The sequence below is a fragment of the Fusarium redolens genome (genome assembly GCF_020744475.1).
Source record: "Fusarium redolens strain MPI-CAGE-AT-0023 chromosome Unknown BKA55scaffold_15, whole genome shotgun sequence".
In the NCBI taxonomy this organism is placed as follows: Eukaryota; Fungi; Ascomycota; class Sordariomycetes; order Hypocreales; family Nectriaceae; genus Fusarium; species Fusarium redolens.
Genome location: NW_025763678.1, coordinates 76,186 through 102,214, shown reverse-complemented (window position 1 = coordinate 102,214; position 26,029 = coordinate 76,186). Strand labels below are relative to the sequence as shown.

Genomic DNA, 26,029 nt, shown 5'->3' with positions numbered 1-26,029 from the left:
CTCGTGTTTGGTTTGGAAATGTGAAGATATATGCAATCAATCTAAGTAGGTATTAAGTCTAAGTCATGCTAGCAATTCGTACCGCTCTTATGCCGTCATTATCTTTCATACAGCGTGAATAGTCTGAAACACATTGTGTCTCACAACTACCGCCCCTGTTTAACCCTGGTTCAGTCGGTCCAGGTCTCTTTTCACTTCATCCATCTGTCTCGCCATTTCCCGATATACCCTCGACATCTCCCTCATCTTCCTCTCCTTCGTCTCTCCGCCGTCAACACCAACACCATACTCTCCCAACTCAGCCTGCAGACCGCGAATGCGCTCCTCGCCCCGCATTCTAGCATCGCGCAAGTGCGCGCCATAGTTCTTTAGAGCAGCAATTGCTTCGGGTGTGTAGACCGCGCGGCGCACAGAGGCAGCAGCTATAGCAGCATCGGCGTCGTGACGACGAGCTTGAAGGGCGACGTCTGCGGCACGGAGCTCAAGACTGCGGGCTACAACGCCGTGCTTTACTTCAAGAGCGCGGACGAGAAGACTCAAAGCATTGCTTGCGGTCTGAAGAAGAGTTGTTAGAGCGGCGAGGGAGCGTAAACGGTGAGTGCTGAGATCTGCTTCTGCGGCGGTGAGGTCAGAACGCCAGGTTGAGAGTGTAGCTGGCAACGAAGCAATATGTCGATGAAGAAAAGATGGATTCGTAGATGGATGAGCGATTCGCGCAAGACCTAATGCCCAGGTCCGTAAATTCGAAGCGATAACCGGCGCAAGAGCTGGGAGGAGAGTCTCAAGGTCTGAAAGGGGAGGATGGGCGAATAGGAGTTGGAGAGTATCTTGAGGAAGAGGTGGATTGCTGGCGTCGAGAAGAGGAGGGAGGATGAGAAGAAGATCGAGTAGAGGCTCTGGAAGCGAAGGCTGTTGCTGTAATTGAGATCTTGACTCTGTAGGCTGTTGGTTATGAGGTGCTCGTAGGCGGGAGGAAGCTCTTGTTGCGGGCGGTGTGCTTGATGGCGTTGTTGATGAGATGGCACGAGTTAGGAGATGTTGTTTCGCACAGACAAGGCGCCGGCGGTTGAGTTTCTATAACTCAAGTCAGAATACAACAACACTATTGAATCAATAACCACGTAGTAGTCTCACCTCTCGAACTGCAGCCCGCTCTTTAGCTCTGGGATCCTCCTTAGTCGATCCATCCGGATTAAGAATAAGATTAGTAAGTTTATTATAAAGATTCGCAAAGTCAGGGTTATTCTGAAGAACAGAGTCTTCCACAGGAGGAAACATGGCTATCGTATATCAGATCAGGTCAGATCCCGCTGTCGACGAATACTCATTGTTTGCTTTGTTGATAGTGAAGCTGTAGTGGACCCTATCGTGAGGACACCACGAAATCATCTGATTGGGCAATTCCCCCAAGTCAAAGAGCCCATGTCTCCGGCGCCGGAACATCACGCCCCTCCGAACAACGACAGCCCAAAAATCTCAACTCCAAAAGGTCATTGATATCGTTGACGATCAGCGCATCTCGAAGGGGGCACTCCGCGCTCGAAAATCTCCGCCCACCTCGACGTCAATTGAGACCAATGCCTCGTATATAACCAGAAAATCACACTCCGAGTCTCGATAACGAATATCATGGCATCCTGGGCCCCCGCTCGGCCGGCTCTGAGGGCCCTGGTCTCATCATCACCAGTGACACCCGCTCGACTTTTCAGCACAACTCTTCCTCAGCAGACCAAGACGATCAAGTCACACCTTCTACCCAACCGCCTGATCCCTCCATATCCCTATGGCGAGCGAAGAGTCTACAAGCAGTCCAACAAGGGTCTATACGGCTCAGCGAGAATCCGTTTCGGGAACACTGTTGCGGAAAAGTACAACAACAAGGCCCGTCGATTCTGGCGTCCAAACGTTCACGTCAAGGTCTTCAGGCTACCCGCCATACAAGCCAACGTCAAGACCCGCCTCACACTCCGAGTTCTCAAGACCATCCGCCGAGAGGGTGGTCTCCAGGAATATCTTCTCAAGAGCAAGCCCGCCAGGATAAAGGAGCTTGGCCCTGGTGGCTGGAACCTGAGGTGGCTTCTTATGCAGTCCAAGGATATTCAGAAGCGATTTAACGAGGAACGTATTGCTCTGGGTATGTTGCCCAAGGAGATCGAGGACCGGGACGATATCATTCAGTATGCACTCGATTTCGCAACTCCTGGTCCTTTGAGCAAGCGGAGCCAAGCAACGCTGGGTGAACTTGTGGCGCAGGAGTTTGTGCTGGGTGATGAGGACTTGGCTGATTTGGAGGGCATTGAGGAGTTGTCAGATGAGGATGAGGCCCTGTTGTTCAAGGAGCTTGATGCAGAGATGGAAGCCAGAAAGAGACAAGGCGAGCAAAAGATTACGGTGTAAAATGTCTTATGTATAATATGTACCAAAACCCCCCATTTTCAACGCCTTCCAACCATTGTATCACCAACCCGCCAGAGCCACGATAGAAAAAGACTTTTTGTTCATGCTGTCATTTCAATGGTTGCTACATAATCCAAACATGGTATCACTTTTTAATCTAAAAACGGAGATCCCAGCCAATCTTGGGGCCCAACTTGGGCAGCTCATCAGCGACGCTTTGCACGTCCTTGTCGCCACGGCCACTCAGGCAAATGACAATATCCTCGCCCTTCTTCATTGTCTTGGCAAGCTCAATGGCACCAAAGATACCGTGAGCTGTCTCAAGAGCGGGAATGATACCCTCGAGCTGACTCATGAGCTTGAAGCCAAGGAAAGCCTCGGCATCAGTGGCAGCAACGAACTTGGCTCGCTCATTGTCCTTCCAAGAGCTCAGCTCAGGTCCGACACCGGGGTAATCGAGGCCGGCGGAAACGGAATGTGTCTCGGTGATTTGGCCGTGCTTGTCCTGGAGAACATATGTCCTTACACCGTGCAGGACACCCTTGGAACCACCAGTGAGAGTAGCACTATGTCTAGCAGTATCAACACCGTCACCACCAGCCTCAACACCTAGAAGCTTGACAGTAGGCTCGTTCTCGAAGGGGTAGAACATGCCGACAGCGTTACTGCCACCACCAACACAAGCCACAACAGCATCGGGAAGCTTGCCTCGCTTCTCGAGCATTTGTTGCTTGGTCTCGTTACCGATCACTGACTGGAAGGTTCGGACAATGGTAGGGAAGGGGTGAGGTCCGATGGCAGAACCGATGATGTAGTGGGTAGTATCCAAGTCAACGACCCAAGCGCGGAGGGCCTCGTTGACTGCGTCTCGAAGAGTCTTGCTGCCAGCTTCGACAGCAACAACCTTGGCACCGAGTAGTCGCATACGGAAAACGTTGAGAGCCTGTCGTCGGACGTCCTCCTATTTAATGTATTAGTAACAATGTTTGAATCAGAGAATAGGCCAAAACTTACAGCTCCCATGTAAACTGTGCACTCCATGCCGAACTTGGCACAAACTGTGGCGGTAGCAACACCGTGCTGACCAGCACCAGTCTCAGCGATAATTCGCTTCTTTCCGAGTCTTCGGGCAAGGAGAAGCTGTCCCAGGGCGTTGTTGATCTTGTGGCTACCAGTGTGGTTCAGATCCTCACGCTTGAGCCAGATGTTGGCACCGCCAGCGTGCTCAGTGAGTCGCTCAGCCAAGTGCAAGTGGCCGGGTCGTCCCATGTACTCGTAGTAAGATCTGTATTCCTCCCAGAATGAGGGGTCGTCCTTGATCGCATTGAATCCGTCCTCCAGTTGTGATAGGCAGTCCATCAGACTCTCAGGAACGTACTGACCACCGAACTCGCCAAATCGTTCAGGGATCTTGCCGTGAAGAGCAGCGAGCTGGGCAACCAGAGCGCTGTCCTCCTCGGCAGTAATATCGGCATCTGTGACGGTACCACTGACGGTGACGTTCTCGCCGCTGGGCTCCTTAGCACCAGCAACAGCCTCAACAAGACCGACCTCTCGTGTGTTCTCATCGGAGTCGCGGCCTGATAGGTAGGCACAGTACTTTTCGACATCGGCAAGAGCCTGGCCGGGAGCGGCGTTCTTGATGGTGGTGATGATCTGACTGCCAACGACGACACCGTCTGACAAAGTAGCAACACTTAGGAAGTGCTCTCGTGTGCTAACACCGAAACCGACAGCGGCGGGCTTGTTGCCGCTGTACTTCTTCACTCGCTCTAGGAGGTCGGGGAGGTTCGCGTTAAGAGTGCCGGTAGCGCCGGTGACGCCCATGCGTGAAACGACGTAGATGAATGAATCGGCGAGCTGGCAGAGAATCTTCATTCGGGTATCTGATGTAGCGGGAGCAATAAGAGGAACATATGAGAGACTATTTGTGGGGTCAGCATTGTCCTCGGCTCGACTTCACGGGGTTAACTCACCGGCCCTTGTTGCAGAGCTTTCGGAAGGAAATGGCCTCCTCGGGAGGCAAATCGACGACGATGAAGCCATTGATGCCGGAAGAGTGGCAGTCTTGGAGCAGCTTCTCCTCACCGTAGCTGAGAAGAGGGTTGTAGTAGCCCATAAGCATCACAGGGGCCTTGAGACCGCGAGATCGGGCCTCCTTCACCATCGCCAAAGTGGACTCGATTGTGACGCCATTCTCGAGAGCGATCTAAACCAGTCAATTCCTGTTTAATCGAAGCGATTGGTGCTGTACGAACCGTGTTGGCAGTTTGAATAGTAGGGCCATCGGCAATTGGGTCGGTGAAAGGAGCACCGACTTCGATAACGTCTAAAGTTGCGAGTCGGTTAGTACAGTTCACAGGCGTCATTGGGCCGAGGAAAACTTACCGGCGCCACCCTTCTCGAGAGCGAGGAGGATATTGGGTGTATCTTCAGGCTTGGGGTAACCGGCAGTAACATATGTTACCAGCGCAGACTGTTCCAGAGGAAGAGTTCATTGTCAGCTTCTTTGTTCTCCCCGCGAAAGTTGATATTCTTGTCGTTTTACCCCGCGGAGGGGCAGTCATGACGGGATTTGGTGTACTCACCCTGTTCTGCTCCTTGCAGCGCCTGAAAGTCTGTTTGATAGCGTCCATGGCGAATTGATTTCCGACTCTGGTCCTAGAAATGATACGGATATTGAAAGGAGGAAATTTCTAGGGAGGACGTGTTGATCTTTAAAGAAAGAGAGAAAGAAATTGAGGCGAGGTTGTTTGTTGGTGACTGCATTCTCATTCTCCGCCACCGATTCCGGAAGAACGAGTTCCGCCACCTGCAATTGACCCGTTGGACTCTTTAGCTCCTTCCCGCTCATGCAAGTCGCCCGCAGGTGCATATTCCGCCCACACTCCGCCCTGCATCAAGCATCATAGCACCCACATCGGCTCCGGAATTCCCTAATTGGGTAATCAATCAACATGACATTGGATGGAGCTCTGGTTGCAATTTCAGGGTCTTGCATCATGGCATCTCAATCGTGTGACATATCTAGTGCTCCTACCTATGTAAGCAATTACGGGGATTACGATTGGGTATTGCCAAGCATTTACCTTTGCTGCAGTCATCATGCACACCAAAACTAAGGCACATTTGTCAAGCAGCTCCGACGCCAAGCATCTTGTAACAAAGAACCACATGTAAGGCTGAATTAGCATTAGGAATAACCTCTTTCGATCAGAAATAGAGCAAACTTCCACTAATCAAAGGGAGTCTACGCACTGTTATGCAGTCACAATAGCCATGCATTCATCACGCATGCAGCACATTCACATCACCACTATACACAACAAGATTTGCAATTGTAGCCTTCAATTTGTTGTTACTATGTCATTCTAGGGCTAGAAACAATCTGGTTGGAATCATGACCACAAACAATGTAGAACACAAACCAGACCCAAGACTACCCCTTAGACACGAAACATAGACTAAGTATCCAACGACCACTACCTTTTTTCCTTTTGGATATCAGTTGAGAAACAAACGAAATAAATATGAGTTGCCTCCATGTCCAAGATACGTTGTATCAACGCCTTCCGTGTAATCATCGCTTCATGCAGTTGAAAAGGATCGTCTCTCTCGGCGCGGGTCCAGCCAGGGCCAGAGTAATAAAAATGAAACTGCAAGGGAAATTATCCTTCAACTGGCTATCGGGCTCCAACACTCCTAGTATTTGCCGCTTGCCGTGTCTAAGTAGCCGTAGGAGCTGCTTCTTTGGTGACCATCCACCTGTGTGGCACGGGCCCCTGTTGCACCGGACATGAACTTCTCGTCATGCCTGCTTGCATCTTCTCTGTAGTGATCTATCTCACCAGAGGAGGACCCAAAACGAGGAAAGTGTGTTGCACCATCGGGGTTGGCAGGATCTTGATGTCCGACGCGAGGACTTAGGCCTGGTCTGTTGTCTCCAGTATAGCGCATACCGCCTTCAGCGCGGCCCTTGTCTGGCGAGACCATGCCGACAATTGTCCATACTGTGCCAATGAGAACAACAAGCACATACACTAGAAGGATACCGGTAGAGATGAGAGCGTCTTGAATCAGCTTGCCGTGAAGCCAATCTGTAACTGCCTTTACAGCCCCCGTGACCTCATCAGTAGTGGCGGACGACGGAGATGCCAGGAACGTGTTAAGCTCCGAGTCACCTTCAACCGAGTCCTTCGCACCCTCACTGAAGATATTGTTTTCGAAGAGTGGCAAGTTGACCTGGGCGTGGTCATGAACCCAAGTGAGTCCCTTTTGTACGCTCTCGATCTTGATACCAATGACACAGTGAAGGACTGTCTTGATAGGGTCAAGGAGGATAGTTCCCTTGAAGACGGTGTTGAGTCCATCGTTCATGGTATCAATAAATGTGTTGAGAGTGTCGTTGACAGCATCCGTGGCGTTGGTAACATAGCCAAGGACGTCGTTGTTGATTTCATTGTTGAAACCAGTGATCACACCGTTGGCATCATGGGCCCATTCAGCCGAAACGCCTTCGAGGTTCTCAACAACATCGTCGGCGAATGCGCCAACTTGGCCTGCAAGAGCAGGTACTTGGTCTCTGATCGCTTTGAGGAGGAGCCACTGGCAAAAGCAAGAGAAGAAGCCGGCGATTGCAAGAGACAGGATGAAGAGGGCTGGGACAGAAGTGGCATAAGCGATAAGCCATCGTACAAGAATCTGTCGCTTGCCCTTGAAGTGCGAAGCAATCTTGATGCCCGCAGTCGCCGTCATGGGTCGAGATGCAATGTAGACAATGTCCATGGGGTCATACGAGTTCTGAGCAATAAGACGCGCATGCTGCTGTTGTCGTCGCCACCGTCTGATCTCAAGCCAAGCCATGGGAACAATAGCGGTCAGAGCGAGAATGATCAAGACAGCGATGAAGATAGTTCGAGCTTTGTGGATAAGTTCGAACAGGTTGTTGAAGAAGTCGTTGAGAGCAGTATTCTCAGAACAGAAAGTCAACTTCTTCTTTTGGGCGAGAGGAAAAACATCCCGATCGAACTTGTAGTTGCCGTAGGTTTCGTTGAGGGCTTTGCGGACGAAGTCGAACGGGATTGAGATGGCTTGTTCCGTCAAGTTCTGGACTTCTCGGAAGTCGGGAAGATCATCTTCCAATTTGCGGACATCCTTGACGAAATCTTCGGACTTGATGTCAAAGTCCTTGAGTTCCTTGACAGGGCTGGAGAAGTCAACCTTGGGGATATCGGGAACAAGGTCTCCAAAGACAGAGTCTTCAATCCCCTTGGTGACCTTGTTAATGCCATCTTCGAGTTCCTTGGAGAGACTATCTATCTTTTCCACAGCCTTGTCGATCACACCGTTGAACTTTTCAGTCGCCCCTTCAGTGACATCGGCAACAACATTGAGACTACCGTGGACCATGGCGGTAATCAGACACACGTATGTGGCGGTTAGGAAGTTGATGTAGAACACGATCATGTTCTTGACGCCGACAAGGACGAGGTCGAGTAAGTACACCATGGCATCAACTGACTTTTCGATTCCTGAGGCTGCGAGTTCGTTTACGCCCCTAGAGAGGTAATGAGGCATGGAGGCCATGGCGCTGCCAACATCTTCGACCTTGGTACAGGCGGAAAGGGCTTTGACTTTGGCATCTCCGACGTTTTCTTTGAGGTCGACGATGAGGATCATGACTCGGACCAAGACTAGGATGAGGAGAATTGTCCAGCGATTCATCCATATTTGAGAGAGCCTTGCCCTGAGGCTGAGGTAGGGAGTAACGTTTGGAGCAGTATCAGCTCGAGCTTCTTGAACTTTTCGCATCTCGGTCATTTCGAATGATTCTGACCGGAGGGAGTTGGGTACGGCCGGGTAGACCGGCGGGTCGTCGTTTTCTTTCCGTGAGGAGAACATCTTGAATCTATGTTTGTTGGTAAATGCAAACGATTAAGTTTGTATGAGATTGTATAAGTAGAAAATTGTGAAGACCGAAAGAAGATGAGGGTCAGGTCGAGTGAGATGTGATGATGATTTACACGATGAAGGGACAAAGATTAATTAGATAAAGAACCCAAGGTCGAAAGATGAAAGAAATGGGACAAAGGAAATGACGGCCGTGAGCAAAAAAGTATTTCCAGTCTATCGTCTATGATTCCATGTTGATTGTTCGAGGTTGAAGTGCGATTGTGTATAAGTGAAAGAAAAGGCCGAACAATAGAACAATAGGAAGGGGAATAACAACAATAAGAGAGGGTGATTGCAAAAGCTTTGACGCAACATACCTGACTTACTCCACAAATAGAGTATCCAATGAATAACAAATTCCAATAGAAATCAGCTGTAACAGAAACGCCCTCGACGGTTCTGGCGGCAGCGCTTAGAGTACGAGAGTGAAGTTGAATTGAGTGAGCTAAGCGCCCACCTATACCGGTGACCAGTCACGATGCTGGCAAAGGCCTGAACACAAACGGTTCCGAAACCGACCCAAGAGCAAACGGATCGCAAGGATATTGAGGTAGGTGGCGTTCGTAGTAGATTTAAAGCTGAAGCTGAGCTTGAGTTGAGTTGAATATACAGTTGGGCTGGCTATAGGTGCGAGGTTGTTTGACTTGTCGCTTTGAGTGGCCCAGCCGCCTCAAGCATGGGTTGAATGTTATAAGGCCGTTCCGTAGAGGACTTGCACAATGAGCAAGGTACTGTAGGCAGCACTTTTCTCGCAATATCACAGCATCAACCGCAGCAGCCTCCAAGTGAATGGGGTACGAGTTGAAGTATAGATATATAGTGACTCACGCAAAGTGCAAGGGGAACACCGTGGAGCGATAAGGTGAGTGGTGCCCAGCATTCCAAACCTCACCATCAGTTGGCGGCGAAGAGCATGGGCATTTATCTGATAGGAAGACGGCACATCTTGGTAGTCCAAGCGGGTGACGCCATTGCAAGCTGTTTCCCATGAAACCCTAGCCTGAAGCCATGAGCGCAGTGGCGGAGTTGTTGACTGATTCCGATATGCTGGCTATTTGGCTAATGTAACTGCGCCGTAAATACCATCGTGTAGGTCACTAGGAAAAGCAGGGTCTTCCGAGAAACGATTTCAAAAGGCTATGATCATCACGAGAACATTTCTTGGTGGTGAATGTTTTCGAGGTGGCGTACCAGGATGTTGTTGTGAGCTGCCAGGGCTGACAGCCAATCAAGCCTCCAAACAGGGGCCTCTTTCACCGTTGAAGCCCCTGGACCCTGGTGAATAGCTTCCCCAAATAGGTCTAAGGGTCTCTCTTCAGGGCCCTCGTTGACAGGGGTTCACGTGGTCGGTAACCGCCGATCTCGCCCAAAGAAATCGCCACTTGATGAGTTGTAGTTGAAACAGGATTTTCTGGAAAGAGTCACGGGTTGGCTGGATTTGTTTCTGATCATCGTCTTGCATATTCTGAAACTTGGTCAGCGGTGAGATGGCCAGGTGAACAGGTAAGTGAGGTGTTTAAAGATAGATAAAGTGTGTTGTCAAAGCTCTTTAGCCGTAGTCAAGTTGGGCTGAAGAGTATGATGTCATATGGCGGGGGAGTCGTCTCGTTTTCCTCTGGCTTAAGATGGATGTTTTGTTATTGGTGCCCTGACGAAAGGTACTGAGCGACAAGCAAATACCTACTCCAAATAGAGATCGAGTATTAATCTTGCGAAGCGCTTTGTGTATCGAACCATCGGAAAGTGGTCGCGTCTTGGTCGTTCCAGTGTAAAACGATTGGCTGCGGTTACAGCCGCTGGTAGCTCTTTTGGCGCGTAGTGAAACCGAACCCACTGAAGGCAGAACGTCTACAAGAAGTGCAGCCAACCATCCCAGAAGAGCTTAAAATAACGAGCTTCCTTTGTTAAAAGCATGCTTTCTATTATCGCGTTCGAAATCTGTTGCCAAAAACAGTCGTCAGCTAACAAAGGGTTCAGTAAGGTCCAGCTTGCAACTGGTAAGATCAGACAGTTTGTGTAATTTTGCTTCATCATGACTTTCATGTCAACTCAACTTGTCCAACTTCATTGGGATACGTAACTGTGGTCTGATAATGTCCTTTGGCAATCATATCCAGGAGTGCTTTCGTGCCTTGTCCAACATCTCTAGCCTCTTTCTGTTCTCGTAAACTAGCCCATTCCCCAGCATGGCCTTCAGAGACACAGGTAACGATTGTGTCACCCTGCAGTCACTGATGCGCATATCTTCGCGCGGGGTACATACGTACTCCCCTGACTATAAACATCACCGTGTGATTCTGATAAATAAATTGCAAACAAACTTGAACAATTGCTTCAATACCTAAACTCCGTACCACCTCGAGCAACAGCAATCATGGCCGCCGCAGCAGTGTCTGACCAAACTACCGACCTGAGCAAGCAATATGACACTCCCCTCGGCCTCGCCCACTCAACTATGCAAGTCCTCAAGGACAGAATCAAGCTACATTATGACCTTGCAAGCGACTATTATTTGAGTTTGTGGTATGTTAAATAAAACTACCTCGCAGAAAGCTTAGCTATTGCTGATCCACTGGCTTACTAGGGGCGAACATATCCATCATGGGTACTGGCCAACACCAGAATCTGAAGCCACGCAAACAAAGGAGGAAGCTCAAGCCAATCTTATTCAGCTCCTCCTCGACATTTCAAACCTCCCACCCAACAGCTCGGTTCTTGATGTCGGCTGTGGTATCGGTGGAACATCTCGGTATCTCGCTTCCAAACATGGTAGCTCTGTGACTGGCGTCACCATCTCCAACAAACAAGTCGAGATCGCCAATCGGCTGACCAAAGCTGCTGTCGAAGGCACCTCTTCGTCTGATGTGTCAGATGATAATGGCTTCACCAAACTCGGCGAGGGAAAAGTCAAATTTCTCGAGCTTGATGCCGAGAAGATGGGCGACTTCTTCAACGACCAGCAGGGCACCTTTGATGCAGTATGGATAAGTGAAGCTCTTAGCCATTTCCCAAACAAGGCATTATTCTTTGAGAACGTGATGAAAGTCCTCAAGCCTGGAGGCAAGTTGGTATTGGCAGATTGGTTCAAGGACGAGGATGTTGACGATACAACTTTTACCAATGATATCAAGCCTATCGAAGGTAAGGTTACACGCGAAATATTCGTATTCATGTGTTCATGAACTTAAATTGAGTGCAGATGGCATGCTACTCCCACCCCTCTGTACCCAGCAAGGGTACGTGGATCTTGCGAAGAAGGCCGGGCTTAAAGTCTTGTCTGAGCCAAAGGACATCAGTCAACAGGTCCGAAAGACATGGTACGAACCTCTTATATCCGACTATTGATCATGAGTTTACATTCATCTGTTTTAGGGATATTACTTGGTCACTTGTGCAGAACCCATCTCTTTGGGCGTTTGCGTTTACTCAAGGCCGTGACGGTATTGCTTTCTTACAGTCATTTCGCGCAATGAGACGGGGTTATGCCAACGGCTCTTTTCGTTACGCTGTCATGGCGTTCAATAAGGAGACGGTATGAGGCATAAGCGGCAGAGAATCAACACCATGTTCCCTCAAAATCATAAAATTGAGACATCTTATCCATTAGACATCAATAGACTATTCAGAGGTATTCTAAGCTGGGAACCGCCCTCTTGCACGTTATCACAAATTGTCTTGCCAGTGGCAAGTTCAGTATTTGTAAACATAAATGCCGATCGCGGCTCTGACAAGTCATTCAGGCACATGGCGTGCTAGCGCTCACGGTTCCAAGTTGGGGTGATCAGGTGATAGCTACAGCTGCCTAATCTTGGTTCTCGTGGGAGTGCCGCTCGGCGTGACTGTGCCATGAGTTATGGATGTCAAAGATTGGATACTTGGATATTGTTTCTGATACCATATTCAAAGACTGAGAAAATCGTGTCACTGATCAAAATACACCTGATATTATCCGGAAAAGTGAGAAAAAGGCACTTCGGACCGTAGCTGCGTTGCTAGATCTAGCGAGTAAACAGACGTGTTGCCAGAAAGAGCAGCAGACACTCTATCGAAGTCTGAAGTACGGACTCAAAAGATAACGTGAACATAACCAGTGACCAACGAATATTCACCCAAACACGACCGTAACGCCTTCATCATTCTCGACGTGGGATATAGAACCGATTCCACACAGCTTACTCTCAAGCATCACCAAAGGTGTTCTCGCCGGAGTAGGTAATGTATAGGAAGCTGTAGATCATGTCAGCAAGTGGTTTTCTCCAACAGTTGTATGGGAAACGTACCCGTCCTCGTCCTTGTGTTCCTCGTAGATGCTGCTCATAAGGGCGGCTGTTGGGGGAAGCACCTCGTCGACGAAGATGAAGATGGCCTTCTCGGGGGAGAGCTTGATTCGCTTGCGGATGACGTAGACGAACTGACCGACGGTCAAATCGGCGGGGACAAGGTACTTCTTCTTGTCGATGGTCGCAATGTCGCTCTTCTCGACCTTTTCGCAAATGACCTATTTGCGACATGTTAGCTTTCTGTCGTGGTAAAGAAACGAACGGAATAAGCGGTCACTGCACGATTGCACGCGCCCGCCATTCTCTCATCGCCAAGTCGGAGCCCGAACTTGAGTCCAAATCAAAGCGACTGGTAAATTACGTACAGGAATACGGTCAGAGTACTTCTGTCGAATGCGCTCGGCCTCAGCCTTACGCTTCTCGAAGGGATGCTCGTCCTTGAACTTGCTGCGCATGTTGACGGTGATGGTTGATAGGATGTAGAGGCGGTAAGTGTGGTATCGATAGTGGAATCAAGCTGTCGGGATGGTTGACTTGTAGCAGCGGAAAATTCGGGAAAGTATGAAAAGGGAAAAAAAACGATGGAGTTGGCGATAGATAAGGTAAATGAGAAAAGGGTTTAGGTTACGATTTGCTTGCGTCAGGCAGAAGAAGAATGAGGAAGAGCAGAGAGTCACAGGCAGAAGGTGGCAGTGGCACAGACACAGACTCTGGCACAGTACAGATGAGCGGTCGAGGCGGAAGGCAGCAAGCAACCTTGCACTACAAGCGGAGGCGCAGGTGCAGACAGGTTCAAAGCTGCAGGGAGGACACAGGCGCAGGGCAGGCAGCACGCTCACTCACCTCAGAGTCAGAGGGGGGCTAGGCGGGCACCAAGTGGCAGGAGGACAAGCAGTGATGGGAGAGACAGGCGCGGGGCTATCGAGCTAAACTATAAATGGTCTAGACCAATGATGCTCGGTGAATCACAAGAGGCCCCGCGAGGCAACGATGGCGGGGAAGCAGCAAGTCACGTCGCACTGTCTCGTCACAGGGTCGAGTTTGAGAGGGATTCTTACAAACAAGCAATTAATCACTTGGAATGGGGTCCTCTTTTATGCTGGTCATTACGACAAAGACTTCGAGGGTCTATCACCGGAATCCGAGCGACGGGCAACGTTAGAGTGGTTTTAAGGTACAACGATTCACTATCCGGGAAAGGGTTAGGCTGATGCATACTAAGTAGCTTGAGCTGCAAACGTGCCCATGTCCATCAGCTCCTTCAGGGTTCTTAATGCTGTAAATTACAATTGGGTACTGGCCAAAGTATACCGTGATGTATGAATCATGACTTGGTCGCCATAATTAGGTATCTCGTGAGTTGAAGTCAAGAAAATCTTAAATATTACTAGACCTTGAGTTGTCTTCATCTTGAAGTTTTCACGGAACTGCACTATCTTCCTGAAAGTTTGCATGGTGAAACCAATAGAGTACCTAAAGGCAGGATTGGTGAAGCAAAGTTTCTCTGCTGACCACTTCTCACAATAGAAGTTATTGGACTTTCAATAAACCTGAGGCCATCTTACTATAGTACCGTGTACTTGGGAATATATACAGGCAACCTAATGGTGGGCCGTCATATTGGTTGCGTATGTCACTGAGTTGGTGTATATCTGCAAATTATAACTCTTTAGTCGTAATTCAGTTTCTCTATTGGAAAAGTCTAGTCAGGAACATAGAAGTTCTGGGTTCTTCAGTGACAGCCCAGTTATCAACGCCACTTCACATGGATATCAGTCATAGATGCACCAAGCTGATGGTTTGACAACTGAGGCCTTCCCTGTCAGCCACACTGCAACATTCACATCACGGGAGAAATCATGCTTATTCTACAAATTTCCTTGACTTCATAACAACTGATCTAATCACCCGGAGAAGCTCTATACAGATTGTAGGAGCAAACGGAGCTACAGTGGTCTAGTACCCCCGAGTGGTGCGTTGATTTTGACCGCCCTCGGCACCGGCCGGCCACCGGAGCAGACATTGTCGGGTCCCGCTCCACACTACCAAGTCCCTTAGACTCAGTTAGCCAATTGCCGAACATTCGATTCTGACTATCACCCGAGTTCCCAGTCGTTCTCATACATACTTTGAACCTAACAAGAGGTACCGTACCTGTACTGTCGCATCCTGGCACTCGCAAGTGGCCTCATCCGAAACGCCTGATCGTCGTATCCTTTCTGTCTCTCTTTCTGTATTCGTTCTCGGCCTTCGGCCTTGTTTTGCCGCTACCATTTCCCGGGTCCTCGGGTTGCATTGTCCAAATATTTATATAATATCATGGCTGCCAGGCGGCCTTCCCAGCGCCTTGCTGCGTACCTTGCATCTCCTTCTGCACGCTTTCCAAGAACCCAATTCGCTTCTACGAGACGCTGGCTGTCTAGGTCTGCCGGCCCTAAAGCTTCACGAACCTCTTACTTCAACTACTCTCCTCTGTGGCTCGCTGCTGTTGCCCTCGGTGCAGTCGCCCCTTTAGCTTACAAGATGGTACATGCATCTCTTGGGACAACAGAAGCTCAATTGCTAACTTTATTGCTCTCAGGCCGAAATCGAACCTATCAACGCCGACCCCTCCACTCTCGCCGACCGCGATGCCCAGAAGAAGCGCGAGTCTGGTGTTAACGAGGACTCGCCTATGCGCCTGCGCATGGAAAAGTTTATTCGGGAGCAGCAAGCTCTGATTGTCGCTGAGCTCGAGAGAGTTGATGGCAAAAAGTTTCGCAAGGACGAGTGGGAGCGCCCCAATGGCGGTGGTGGCACAACCTGTGTTCTTCAAGAAGGCAACGTCTTCGAAAAGGCCGGTCTTGGCGTGAGTGTCGTCTACGGCTCGCTCCCCAAGCCTGCCATTGAGAAGATGCGCGCAAACCACAAGACCATGGACCCCAACATGGAGTCGATCGACTTCTTCGCTGCAGGCCTCAGCATGGTTCTGCATCCTTACAACCCTATGGCCCCTACGGTCCACCTTAACTACCGATACTTTGAGACAGCCAATCCCGACGGTACATCTCAAGCTTGGTGGTTCGGTGGTGGCTGCGATTTGACACCCTCTTACCTCTTCGATGAGGATGCTATTCACTTCCATAAGACGATCAAGGCAGCTTGCGACGCTCACGACAAGGATTACTACCCACGATTCAAGAAGTGGTGCGACGAGTACTTCTACAACAAGCACCGAGGCGAAGCCCGTGGTATTGGTGGCATCTTCTTCGACGACCTCGATGAGACCGAGCGAGATCGCGAGAACACCTTTTCCTTTGTCCAGGACTGCCTCAAGGCCTTCCTGCCCTCTTACATTCCCATCATCGAGAAGCGCAAGGATATGCCCTACACTGAGGCGGAGAAGGATTGGCAGCAACTCCGCCGTGGCAAGTACGTCGAGTTCAACTTGGTGCACGACCGTGGTACAGCATTTGGTCTGAACACCCCTGGATCAAGGGTCGAGAGTATCCTTATGAGCTTGCCGTTGACGGCTGGCTGGAAGTACATGCATGAGCCCGAGCCTAAGAGCAGGGAGCAGCGCCTGGTTGATGTCCTCAGGGACCCCAAGGAGTGGGTTTGAGTTAGTACTCTTTTTATCTAAGAGAGGGAATTGATTTGTGTGGAAGCATGAGGTTGAGCGATTGTTTAGTGTATCATACGTGAGGATCATAGATGGGGACACACAGGGTGGTGCAGGCTATTAGGTACAAAAGACGGACCATATGTCCGATATGAGAATATTAAAAAATCAAAAATAATTTATATAATTCATAAAGTGGTTCGTTGAACTGGTGATTCTTGTATAGTTGACGTGTAAGGTATTCTTGAGCAGGTACTTTTGGTTATCTTTGAATCATCGCCACTCATCTCAGCGTGGAGACTAGACTTCTTCCTTCAACATCATTCATCGAACCATGTAACAGCACTCATCAACTCCACGGCAATGGAGCCTCTCCCCTCCCATCGCCAGTTGATTACATCTCTCATAAGTTCCGTCTCTAATATCGCACCATCTACCGGCGCAGAAGACATATCATCAGCGCAGCCACTTCGGGCCGCTCAACAACCCACATTATCACCGTTGAAAGTCATTTCACCCTCTCAACGGCCTCTACTATTAACTCTCCATGTGCTGTTTCCAACTCTTCTACTCCCAGCGCTGGATCTTCTCGATCGGGGACTCGTTATTAGGCTAGTGCGAAATGAAGAGCTTCAAGATGGGATTTCATCAGATAAGATAAAGAACGACATGTTTCTCGTTCGATCACTCGCTACGACACTTTCACGCCGCACTCGAGACTTCAGTTCACCGTCCAAGCGCTACGTTGTGCATCTTGATGCGTGGAATTGTACATGTCCGAGCTTTACGTTAGATGCTTTCCCAGCTCATGCTCATGCTGTCTCAACAACGAACCAAGTACAGCAATTACCAACTGAAGATGGGGAGTGGTCCTTTGGAGGCATGAGTATGGATCTACGGGGAGATGCGCCTCCATGTTGCAAACACCTACTCGCATGCTTACTTGTGGATAAGTGGTCAGAAATGCTTGGGATGTATGTTGAGGATCGGGTTGTATCAAAAGATGAAATGGCTGGTATCGTAGCCGACTTGTAAATATGGTTCATCATAGCAGTACCGAAAGACCCGTCTCTCAAGACGTGTCTGTCCAGTATGTATTATCCACGCTCCGTCCTCTAACAATCCAGTTTGATATGATCAATGTACAAAGGCGCTTTTGCCTTGACCTTTGGCCAGGATATCGCCGTGGTTCCCCTCCGCCAGACGCCAAAGTGCCTCAGTCCAAGTCTAGTTCATCTGCCAGGTCTTTTGTCTTTATTCCTTATTTCTTGATCTCCTTGTTCTCCTTGTCCTTTTCCGCGCCCTCCTTGGAGTCGCCGCTTGAACCATTGGTGCCCTCCTTCTTCTCGTCCTTGCCATTGATCTCTTCCTTCTTAGCCTCCTTCTCCTCCTGCTGTTGTCTGTTCTGGATCTTGTTCTCAATCAGATCGTGGAATGCTGTGATGGCGCGGATCAGACTGCTCAGGTAAATAGCCATAAGCTGGTCGTTGGTCTTGACGCTCATCGCATATGCCAACTCGCCACCGCCAGACTTGCCATCTCCTTCGGGTGTCGAGAGGTTGGGCAACAGGTTGAAGACATCCTGCAAATTTCCGAGGATCGCGTGGTTGACTGGTAGTTGCTTGTCGAGAACCTTCTGGAGGTATGTGCCGATATCTCGCAGGCGCAGGTGCAGGCCCTGGAGTGATTGAAGCTGGTTTGTGACTCGTGTGGACAATGTTCCGGCGGCCACATCGCGGATATCTCTTAGCAGGTGCTCAACACCAATCTCCTCTGCTTCCTCGGCCTCGATAACGGAAGGAGTGTGAACAAACGTTCGGGCAGTGGTTGTGCCGTCCTAGTGAGTGTCAGTGGCTGGTTGGGAACCTGATTTCAGTAAGGCTTCTCAACATACATCCTTGATCTCATCAACGGCGAAGTAAGCATCTGTAGGAACTCCCGACTCCTTGGGCTGAACATCGACAATAACGAGCAGAGGGTTAGGTGTGTAGCGCTTGAAGAGTTCATTGATTTCCAAATCAGATGCGCGTAGCTTGGGGCCAGTGTGGTACCATCCTATGAGCTTCTCTCGGGCGTTGACCTTCTTGAACATGTCGTTCATCGACTCGACATAGTTGTGGTCAAGGAACCATACTGAAGGGTCCTTCTCATCCTCCTCGAAGGGAACTGTGTGACAATTGTAAGCGCCGCCCAACTTACGGTCCCATGATACTAGGATAACACACCAGCAAAACTGTTTGACACTCTCACGTCGTTTCCATCATTTTGTCCTAGAAGAACACCAACTACTCGTCGCTTTGTCTTGGTAGAAACAGTTCGGTTGTAGTGGTCGACGGCTGAGAGAAGGACGAGGGGCGCAACGGTGACGTTTCGAGTAACGAGGGAGAGAGTTTCTGCTGTTGTAGTAGGCATCGTTGCTTCGTCAATGTAAATCTATTACGACGGATGCTGGACTGGGTAGAGGTAGGAATCAATGCGCGATGGTGGTCGTGCAGGCGCGGCGAAGTTGGAGGTAGAGTCGTGATGTTGATGCAGTGATTATTGTGGCCGCACGTACGTAGTCTTGAGGCTGCCTTCTTGGGGAAGCTTAGGTAGCTCCCGATTGGGCCAGGCACCTTGGAGACTTCAAGCTCGAGCCTTGCAGTGCCACATCACGTGGGATACGCCACAGTCAGAAATTCAGCCACATTTCAAGGTCTAAGCGGTATCGCAACCAAGAGAATTGAAAGCACAGGCCCCTGAACAAAGAAAAGCGAGAATCTCCAATTTGAACTAGTGAAGAAGTAGAGTAGCGCTGCTTTTTCTTGGTTGTCTTACTGACATCATAGGCAGATGAACTGTTGAATCAACCTGTGTTGCAGAACCGTCGTGAAGCTCCAATTGGTATGATGAATATCGATCTAGATGGTTCATGATGACCTAAAGGAATTACATATACAAGCAAACTCGCAATAACCAAGACGACAGTGTCTTCTGAAGAGTCCAAATTCAACTATCAGGCCAATGCTCATTTGCTGAATCCGACATAGCGTGGCCAGATCATCCACTTATGGTAAGCGACTCGATTCTGGTGAGATTGCCGCCCACTTGGGCCTCGGTGCGAACCGGAGGACGGTAATAAGGATGTCTGTTGAAGGAAGAAACCATTGAAGAAGCAGGGTCCAATACGAAATTGTATATGATGATGCCATCAATATAAACTCTAGCCTTGGCTTCGGGACATTTGTAGGAGAGCGGAAAGATGGAGGCTAACATGCCAATGCCGGCTATTAACACACCTACACGTGGATGCAAGCGTTGAGTTACGAGGGTGCCATGTCACTACTACTCGAATAGGATATAACAAAGCGATGGCACTCGTGCAGCGACACTAACTACCGATAGTCGTTCCTCGCACGAGTGTTGCTAGCCGTGAAAGGACAAACGAGGAGGTCAATTGTATGCAGACCGAGGTGTGGCCGTTTCCTGTGACAGATGAAATGCTAAGAGAGTTATTCTTGTATGTATCAAACTTGTTGAACCGGCGGGGATATACCGGATCAAAGGGGCCCATGGCATCCCAACTCATTGAACCTCGGTCCTGGCGACCGAACAAACTCCGGTGCATTATGGCAGTTGTGAGCTGGCCTTCCACCATTGGTTTCGGTCAAGTGTGGTTATATCATCTTGGAGTATAGTGAGATGAGGCAAAACGGGCATGTTCCGGATACGGCTGTTGTTGAGGCAAGTTGCGAACTATCCTAGGTATGTGTGTATCGGCGATGAATAGGTAGAGATGAAAGGTTGCAGACCTGGGATGATAGTGATGCTTGAAGCTGGAAAGATATAGCAATTGCAATGGTTCGAACTGAAGGCCACATGTTCTCACCGTATTAAGTTTATATATGTCAAGTACTGTTGTTGTAGGAGCTTGGTCGTGTTACGAACAGGTGGTGGTCTCTATAACGCCGCAGCTGTACCGAGTACCTTGTCCTGAGCCTGTGATTGAGAGCTTGCTTTTGGGGTGTTGATGTGCACGTTTTGACCTTGAAAACATTAATTACAAAAGAAACGGTGCACTTTTTGGATTTAGGTAATATTGAATATCTAGAATTCACAATATTACCTCCATTTAGCTATAAAAATACAGGAATCTCCGTAAATATAAAGAGCCTCGATTACTCTCACCTCAAAGCCAAGGCGTATCCCCAGCAGGTTCATTACAGGGGTGTACCCCCATCATCATCGCTCCAGCAGAAACGGCCCCATTTGACCAATCACAGCTCGCTAAAGCTTCTCCCCCAAACCTCCCGTCCTCCGGCTACGCACTCAATATTTCCCTGTCTTGACTTTGTTCTTCGCTTTTTTCTCTCTCTTCTTCCACTTCGATTCCCTCAGCCTCGCACCAAAGAACAAAGCCCCTGTCAATTTCATCTTTGCTTCTCTGGATCTCCCAAGATCTCCTGCAATTGCCCGCCAGAACAAGTTCCAGTTCCAATTTCACCTTCCGCAACCGCAACAATGGGTTTCATTGAGGACGAGCTTAAGCAGCTCAAGGATGTTATTAGCACCATTGACACACGCATCAAGAAGCTCGAGGCGCGAGCCACTGGTGGTCCCGTCTCTACTGAGGAGATCCGAATGATCCTCATCGGTCCTCCTGGTGCTGGTGAGTGTTTTTTGCGGCGCAAATGCTCGCTTAGTCTTTTACTAACTGGGCTTCACAGGAAAGGGAACTCAGGCCCCCAAGATCAAGGAGCGCTTCTCCTGCTGTCACTTGGTACGTTAATTCACGTCGCAAAAACATAGCCATTCAAGATTTAGGCTCTCTAACATGTATTTTCTTGTTGCGCAGGCTACCGGTGACATGCTGCGATCCCAGGTCGCTAAGAAGACCCCTCTCGGTGTCGAGGCCAAGAAGATCATGGATGCGGGCGGTCTGGTCAGCGACGACATCATGATTGGCATGATCAAGGAGGAACTCAACAGCAACAAGGAGTGCCAGGGCGGGTGAGTTGCATTATTCCAGGGTTTTCAGGCTCCAAACGTTTTGAGCCCGCAAATCTCGATCTACACCGATGTGATCGACGAAAGAAGATACTAATAATTCGCGCTTCAGTTTCATCCTTGACGGTTTCCCTCGAACTGTCCCTCAGGCTGAGAGCCTCGATGCCATGCTCACAGAGCGCAACCAGAAACTCCAGCACGCCGTCGAGCTCCAGATCGACGATTCTCTCCTCGTTGCCCGTATCACTGGCCGATTAGTCCACCCCGCTTCTGGACGCTCATACCACACCACCTTCAACCCTCCCAAGGAGTACATGAAGGATGACATTACTGGCGAGCCTCTTATCCAGCGAAGTGACGACAACGCTGAGGCTCTCAAGAAGCGTCTTGTTACCTACCACAAGCAGACCGCCCCTGTTGTGGGTTACTACAAGAAGACTGGTATCTGGAGCGGCCTCGACGCCAGCCAAGAACCCGGCCAAGTGTGGAAGAACATGCTTAAGGTCCTTAACGAGAAGCGAGCTTAAATTCTGCCCGGAGTGGTAGACTGCTCCCAGCTGCCCTTTCGTGCGGCTGGCAGCAAGACGAATGCTGAGTGAAAATAAAAGCCAGCTCGTCTTGGATATATGAACGGTATGAACTGTAAACTGGGGAGGCGAAAGGGAGAGTGGTGAGTCCAATCTTCCAGGCCAAAGAGGCGTTAAAAGGTAGAAGGTTTATCTGCGGTGCGGTCTTGTTTGGCCATGTGTGGAAAAAGCTACCTACTTTGGACGACGATTGGCCATGTATCAAAATGTCTTTTTTACAATAGTTTCCAACCAACAGAAAGTTGGCTTTCGAAGCGTTAACTATATCTGGGCCTATTTGTTTCTCGTGAATATGGAATGCAGATGATGCTTGGTTTAACAATATATCGTCGTCCTCTAAATATACCTAGGACACTTATGGGCTTAGTCTCAGGTAGACTAAAACCCCCTACCATTCAGGTTATAGTTGTAGAATCGACTTACAACTTTAGCTTCAGTACTGATTAAACTATGACTCTGCAATCTTTGGCCTGAGTCTCTATTGAACCAATATGGAGCCCTGTATAGGACTCCTGGGCATAACATCTATACTAATGATATCATTGAAAGCATTCTGTTTGAATGCAGAAATTCTCTTCGTAGCCACCAGTCTACCAAGCAAATACGCCCGTTTTTAAGAAACACACCAAGCTCCCTCGCAATGCTTCAAAAAAAAGAAAGAGGAAAATACGACGCCCTGAATATCCAAGGCGGTGTCGGCAATTATGAGAATGTCGGATCAAGAAAGAATAAGGGGCAATCTTGAAGGCCGGATAAGATAAGCCAGTATGGGTGGGAGTGAATACGTCGAGGGAAAGACTGGTGTTTGGTAGGTAGTAGGAGTTATGTCACACAACTTGAGAGCGTAATTCGTTGAGTCTTATCATAAAATAGCAAGGGATTTCTCACCCCGCGAGTACCTATCGCTTCGGGGTCGCTGACAGGGGAAGGTCAGTAGAGGTAGAGCGAGTCGCGGAAGCGCAACTGACCATTGACCATCTGCCTCTGCTTGTTAAGCCAGCTCCGCGGAGCTTCGTGCCGCCTTTGCAAAACGACATGGTTGCTCTGAAGCCGGCTCGAAAGATCATACCATGCTGATGCAATGAGAGCGTTCTCTCTTTCAAGGTTCCGGATGATTTGATCGCTTGCGGCCTTGGGTCACGGATAATCAGTAAAGATTTCAGTCACAATAGCGAAATACGATGAAAACGAATGATGTTACTATATATGCAAAAAGAAATAAAACGTACCTTTTGTGCTGCCACGGCCTCCCCATCGTGTGCAGCCTTGAGTTTACGTTGCAGGTCGATTCTGTCCGTCTCTGATCGTTCAAGTTGCTAGAACATATCTGTCAGCCAACTCAATCTACCGGGTTGCGCACGCATATCAAGAGGTTCCTCTAGCCCCCCTTCTTGCCCTCGCTGGAGGGGACGCAGGGGAAGTAGTGCAGAGGGAGGTCTGGGGATCTCAGCCCCAATGGCATCTGGTGATGAACTCGGTTCATCATTTGCCAAAGCTGGATTCAAAGGCCAAGTAACATCGTCTTCTAATGACGCTTGACCATCTTTGTCTGGGACCACTGGGTCTTCCCCATCACCATTAACAATTGCATCAAAAAATGGACCTACCTCGCGGATTTCTCTGAGGCGAGCACGCAGCTTCTCAATCAACTCGCCCTTCTTGCTGGGGTCAGGTGGTGCATCGCCTGTGCCATTGATGTCTTGCAGCTCCCGGCCCTCTTCAACCTCCTTACGCAACTTATCCTTGGTAAGGAGAGCATCGACGAGCTGGGTTTGCTGCGCATCTCGCTCAGCAATGGTATAGCTGAGCTGCTCTCTTGTGTAGTCGAGCTCAGACTTGAGAGATGAGATGATGGTAACATCAGCGCTCTTGAGCTCCTTAAGAGCATCTGCCCCTTCTTTGTCAAGAGCTGAGAGCTGAGCCTTAGCAGCAAGAAGTTCGCGGCCTTGATCTGCCACCTGAACGGAGAGGTCCTTCTCCCTCTTCTTCGACTGTTCGAGTTCGAATTCGCACTGCAACAATGACTGTTTAATATTGAGAAAGGCCTTGGTCCTGTAGTAATCCGAAGTAAGTATGTGATTCCCGCCAGGAACATCGGCTTCATCAATTGCTTTGACTAACCCTTCGCCGGTCATATTGTTGATCAGAGCCTCCATTTGATCATGCAAAACAGCATGCTTTTCGAACATGTCGTTATAGTTCTTTTGAAGGTGAGCACGTTGTCGCTTCTCTTCGTCCAGTTCCCGGCGTAGCGGCGCAGTATCTCCAGAGCCGACTGTGCTGCGCAACAAATCGTTCTCAGCCTTCAGGCGAGATAGTTCTAGGGGTAGGTTAACTTGGCTAGGTTGGCCGTCCTCGGTAGCTGCATCGTTAAGTTCATCCTCGAGATTTCCTGCCAGGCCCAATGCGCCGGGTTCAACGCTTTGTGCGGCTCCTCCGCTCTCTAGTTGCTCCTGGAGATCCTTGATGAAGTTTTCGTCGTGGCTTTGTCGCGCCCTCAAACGAACCACCTCGTCCTCCAGTGCTGCAATATCCTTCATCAGTTGGTTCTTTTGGCTGCGTTCGTCCCAAAGATGTTGCTCGGACTGAGTAATCATCTTGGTCAACTCATCCTCTGCTTTCCTTGTACGAGCCCCCCTATCTTGGTCTTCCAGCAGGATTTTAATCTGGTCTTGCAACTCTGTCTTCTCATACTGTAGGTTTTGCACCTCCTTGACGAGATGCTGCTGGGACTCGAGTTTCTGCTTATACCGCTCTGCAGTGTTGGCTTTCTTCTCGAGATCCTCAGCTTTGTGCTTCCATTCCGTTGCTTGGTCGCGAAGCTCTTCTGCCTCTTTACATTTTTCTGTCAATTTGAGCACTTCAGCTTCAAGTTGCGACTTGAAGCGCTCGTCTCTTCGTATTGTTTCCTCATGTCTAGCAATGAGTTCCATCTGGTCATGCACCTGAATCTCTAGGTTCTTGATCATCTCGGCATTGTTAGCACCATCTATAGTGGCCTTCCGCAAGACCTCCAGCTCCCGGTCATTCTTCTCTTTATCAAACCGGAGCTCCTCGTGACTTGTTTGTAAATGATCAAGCCTGGTGATGTAATCTGACAGCTGTCTCTTTGTTAAGTCAAGTTGTGACCGCAAGGCTGCATTTTGCTCTTCAACGAGTAGGTCAATGTCTCTCGCCTCCATAACAGCGTCGATAGCTTCATCCACGTCGTCGTCGCCTTGTGAGTTGTTGATATCCTGTTGTATCGTCTGGATTATTTGCATAATCTCTGCTTGAGTATGTTTGTCGAGACCTGTTATCCGGGGAATATAGTGCTGGGCTTCGGGACCTAGTGCGGCCACTCCCAACATAACAGCCAAGAGCTGTAAAGTTAATCGTACGAACCATGAATGTACCGAAGAGAGATTTACCTGACTGACGCCTTGAGCATCGGGATTCTCGGCGATTGCATGGTAGTCGAACTTCTTAGCCTGACAAGCGAGCTCAGGAACTGCCCGTCGAATGTAGCGGAAGAGACCCTTGTATATGCTCTGAATGTTGCGCTTGTTCGTCAGGTACCGAGATGTATTGGAATTTGTCTCGAGGGCGGACGTGTCAAAGCTAGGATCCAGTTGATGTAGAATTAGACCAAGAGTCACACCGTCAATGAGATCCTCGACTGATTCTACCATGCGTTTCGGCTCGAAGACTCGTTTGATCTGAGGGGTATCCTCGGTCAGACTGGAGCTAGAAGACGGTGAAGGCTGTTCCTCGAAGACACTTACGGCTTTTATGAGCGCAGCCTGCGCGTTAGCACTATAGCCTGGCATCGTATAGTAATTATTGTGCGGCCGGAGCCAAATATTGGTCGAGTAAAGTGGTCGATCAGGTCGTCGCTGTCGGGAGTGATAAGGATGGTGGAATTATAGGGAGTTGCGTCGCGTGTCTGATAGCAGGGGTAATGATTTTCGAGGCATTCGACGGCATGTCGAAATGGGATTCGAGGGTTTTAAAAGGAGTTGTTATGAGGAGATCAAGATCTGTCGTTCCATTGTTCAGTGATTGTCAAGTGAATGTTCAGTTCGGACTCAAGGATAGAGGGAGCATTGTTCTTCAACGTTTCGGCGACGTTGGGCCCTTGTTGGCTTGAGCTATGCGGTCGGGTGGGCTTATCGATTTGACAGGGGTAACAGTGTAGGGGCCCACGGAAAGTTGAAATAGCGTGCTTAGTCTGTCAGATGGGCCAG

General features: G+C 49.4%; 11 protein-coding genes across 11 annotated transcripts; 5 read left to right on the top strand and 6 right to left on the bottom strand.

Moving 5' to 3' along the window:
* Positions 1-1,388, bottom strand: BKA55DRAFT_650589 (uncharacterized protein). Its single transcript, XM_046197310.1, has 2 exons — positions 1,135-1,388; positions 1-1,074 (listed from the first exon to the last, which is right to left on the bottom strand). The coding sequence occupies exons 1-2, from the start codon at positions 1,276-1,278 to the stop codon at positions 160-162; spliced, it is 1,059 nt and encodes a 352-aa protein (XP_046045319.1). The 5' UTR covers positions 1,279-1,388; the 3' UTR covers positions 1-159.
* A 241-nt stretch (positions 1,389-1,629) lies between these two features.
* On the top strand, positions 1,630-2,397 carry BKA55DRAFT_596966 (uncharacterized protein; the record flags this gene model as incomplete). Its single annotated transcript, XM_046196016.1, has 1 exon — positions 1,630-2,397. One exon carries the CDS (start codon positions 1,630-1,632, stop codon positions 2,395-2,397), a length of 768 nt encoding a protein of 255 aa, XP_046045318.1.
* A 78-nt stretch (positions 2,398-2,475) lies between these two features.
* Positions 2,476-5,229, bottom strand: BKA55DRAFT_120410 (tryptophan synthase beta subunit-like PLP-dependent enzyme). Its single transcript, XM_046184781.1, has 6 exons — positions 4,986-5,229; positions 4,786-4,873; positions 4,656-4,726; positions 4,374-4,606; positions 3,412-4,321; positions 2,476-3,358 (listed from the first exon to the last, which is right to left on the bottom strand). Exons 1-6 carry the CDS (start codon positions 5,031-5,033, stop codon positions 2,555-2,557), a joined length of 2,154 nt encoding a protein of 717 aa, XP_046045317.1. The 5' UTR covers positions 5,034-5,229; the 3' UTR covers positions 2,476-2,554.
* A 508-nt stretch (positions 5,230-5,737) lies between these two features.
* Positions 5,738-8,689, bottom strand: BKA55DRAFT_577497 (uncharacterized protein). Its single transcript, XM_046193617.1, has one exon. The coding sequence runs from the start codon at positions 8,296-8,298 to the stop codon at positions 6,100-6,102; it is 2,199 nt and encodes a 732-aa protein (XP_046045316.1). The 5' UTR covers positions 8,299-8,689; the 3' UTR covers positions 5,738-6,099.
* Positions 8,690-10,723: 2,034 nt separating this feature from the next.
* Positions 10,724-11,887, top strand: BKA55DRAFT_520685 (S-adenosyl-L-methionine-dependent methyltransferase; the record flags this gene model as incomplete). Its single annotated transcript, XM_046188444.1, has 4 exons — positions 10,724-10,872; positions 10,934-11,490; positions 11,549-11,585; positions 11,722-11,887. 4 exons carry the CDS (start codon positions 10,724-10,726, stop codon positions 11,885-11,887), a joined length of 909 nt encoding a protein of 302 aa, XP_046045315.1.
* A 640-nt stretch (positions 11,888-12,527) lies between these two features.
* On the bottom strand, positions 12,528-13,084 carry BKA55DRAFT_542993 (autophagy protein Atg8 ubiquitin like protein; the record flags this gene model as incomplete). The annotated part of the gene is made up of 3 exons (XM_046190536.1): positions 12,528-12,576; positions 12,630-12,847; positions 12,995-13,084. The coding sequence occupies 3 exons, from the start codon at positions 13,082-13,084 to the stop codon at positions 12,528-12,530; spliced, it is 357 nt and encodes a 118-aa protein (XP_046045314.1).
* A 1,864-nt stretch (positions 13,085-14,948) lies between these two features.
* On the top strand, positions 14,949-16,230 carry BKA55DRAFT_520636 (Coproporphyrinogen III oxidase; the record flags this gene model as incomplete). The annotated part of the gene is made up of 2 exons (XM_046188441.1): positions 14,949-15,155; positions 15,211-16,230. 2 exons carry the CDS (start codon positions 14,949-14,951, stop codon positions 16,228-16,230), a joined length of 1,227 nt encoding a protein of 408 aa, XP_046045313.1.
* Positions 16,231-16,593: 363 nt separating this feature from the next.
* BKA55DRAFT_693945 (uncharacterized protein) lies at positions 16,594-17,265 on the top strand (the record flags this gene model as incomplete). Its single annotated transcript, XM_046199976.1, has 1 exon — positions 16,594-17,265. The coding sequence occupies one exon, from the start codon at positions 16,594-16,596 to the stop codon at positions 17,263-17,265; it is 672 nt and encodes a 223-aa protein (XP_046045312.1).
* A 101-nt stretch (positions 17,266-17,366) lies between these two features.
* Positions 17,367-18,843, bottom strand: BKA55DRAFT_120229 (maintenance of mitochondrial structure and function-domain-containing protein). The gene is made up of 4 exons (XM_046184780.1): positions 18,456-18,843; positions 18,125-18,396; positions 17,415-18,067; positions 17,367-17,390 (listed from the first exon to the last, which is right to left on the bottom strand). Exons 1-3 carry the CDS (start codon positions 18,640-18,642, stop codon positions 17,492-17,494), a joined length of 1,035 nt encoding a protein of 344 aa, XP_046045311.1. The 5' UTR covers positions 18,643-18,843; the 3' UTR covers positions 17,367-17,390; positions 17,415-17,491.
* A 1,887-nt stretch (positions 18,844-20,730) lies between these two features.
* BKA55DRAFT_596959 (adenylate kinase-domain-containing protein) lies at positions 20,731-21,743 on the top strand (the record flags this gene model as incomplete). The annotated part of the gene is made up of 4 exons (XM_046196015.1): positions 20,731-20,878; positions 20,937-20,989; positions 21,065-21,219; positions 21,329-21,743. The coding sequence occupies 4 exons, from the start codon at positions 20,731-20,733 to the stop codon at positions 21,741-21,743; spliced, it is 771 nt and encodes a 256-aa protein (XP_046045310.1).
* Positions 21,744-22,222: 479 nt separating this feature from the next.
* On the bottom strand, positions 22,223-25,713 carry BKA55DRAFT_120170 (uncharacterized protein). The gene is made up of 7 exons (XM_046184779.1): positions 25,568-25,713; positions 25,214-25,501; positions 23,925-25,165; positions 23,411-23,855; positions 23,033-23,119; positions 22,772-22,934; positions 22,223-22,719 (listed from the first exon to the last, which is right to left on the bottom strand). Exons 1-7 carry the CDS (start codon positions 25,610-25,612, stop codon positions 22,703-22,705), a joined length of 2,286 nt encoding a protein of 761 aa, XP_046045309.1. The 5' UTR covers positions 25,613-25,713; the 3' UTR covers positions 22,223-22,702.
* Between the last annotated feature and the right edge of the window lie 316 nt (positions 25,714-26,029).

What these genes read in the sequence shown, in the direction of transcription:
- BKA55DRAFT_650589 (XM_046197310.1), bottom strand. Translation starts at nt 1,278, where the DNA reads ATGTTTCCTCCTGTGGAAGACTCTGTTCTTCAGAATAACCCTGACTTT. An exon ending in AGCGGGCTGCAGTTCGAGAG is followed by an intron (nt 1,075 to 1,134) that starts GTGAGACTACTA and finishes CTTGAGTTATAG; the next exon opens with AAACTCAACCGCCGGCGCCT.
- BKA55DRAFT_577497 (XM_046193617.1), bottom strand. Translation starts at nt 8,298, where the DNA reads ATGTTCTCCTCACGGAAAGAAAACGACGACCCGCCGGTCTACCCGGCC.
- BKA55DRAFT_120410 (XM_046184781.1), bottom strand. Translation starts at nt 5,033, where the DNA reads ATGGACGCTATCAAACAGACTTTCAGGCGCTGCAAGGAGCAGAACAGG. An exon ending in GCTGCAAGGAGCAGAACAGG is followed by an intron (nt 4,874 to 4,985) that starts GTGAGTACACCA and finishes CCTCTGGAACAG; the next exon opens with TCTGCGCTGGTAACATATGT. An exon ending in CTATTCAAACTGCCAACACG is followed by an intron (nt 4,607 to 4,655) that starts GTTCGTACAGCA and finishes TGACTGGTTTAG; the next exon opens with ATCGCTCTCGAGAATGGCGT.
- BKA55DRAFT_120170 (XM_046184779.1), bottom strand. Translation starts at nt 25,612, where the DNA reads ATGCCAGGCTATAGTGCTAACGCGCAGGCTGCGCTCATAAAAGCC. An exon ending in ATGCTCAAGGCGTCAGTCAG is followed by an intron (nt 25,166 to 25,213) that starts GTAAATCTCTCT and finishes TTAACTTTACAG; the next exon opens with CTCTTGGCTGTTATGTTGGG. An exon ending in AGGCCGTGGCAGCACAAAAG is followed by an intron (nt 22,935 to 23,032) that starts GTACGTTTTATT and finishes CCGTGACCCAAG; the next exon opens with GCCGCAAGCGATCAAATCAT.
- BKA55DRAFT_120229 (XM_046184780.1), bottom strand. Translation starts at nt 18,642, where the DNA reads ATGCCTACTACAACAGCAGAAACTCTCTCCCTCGTTACTCGAAACGTC. An exon ending in AGTGTCAAACAGTTTTGCTG is followed by an intron (nt 18,397 to 18,455) that starts GTGTGTTATCCT and finishes ATTGTCACACAG; the next exon opens with TTCCCTTCGAGGAGGATGAG. An exon ending in CCGTTGATGAGATCAAGGAT is followed by an intron (nt 18,068 to 18,124) that starts GTATGTTGAGAA and finishes GACACTCACTAG; the next exon opens with GACGGCACAACCACTGCCCG.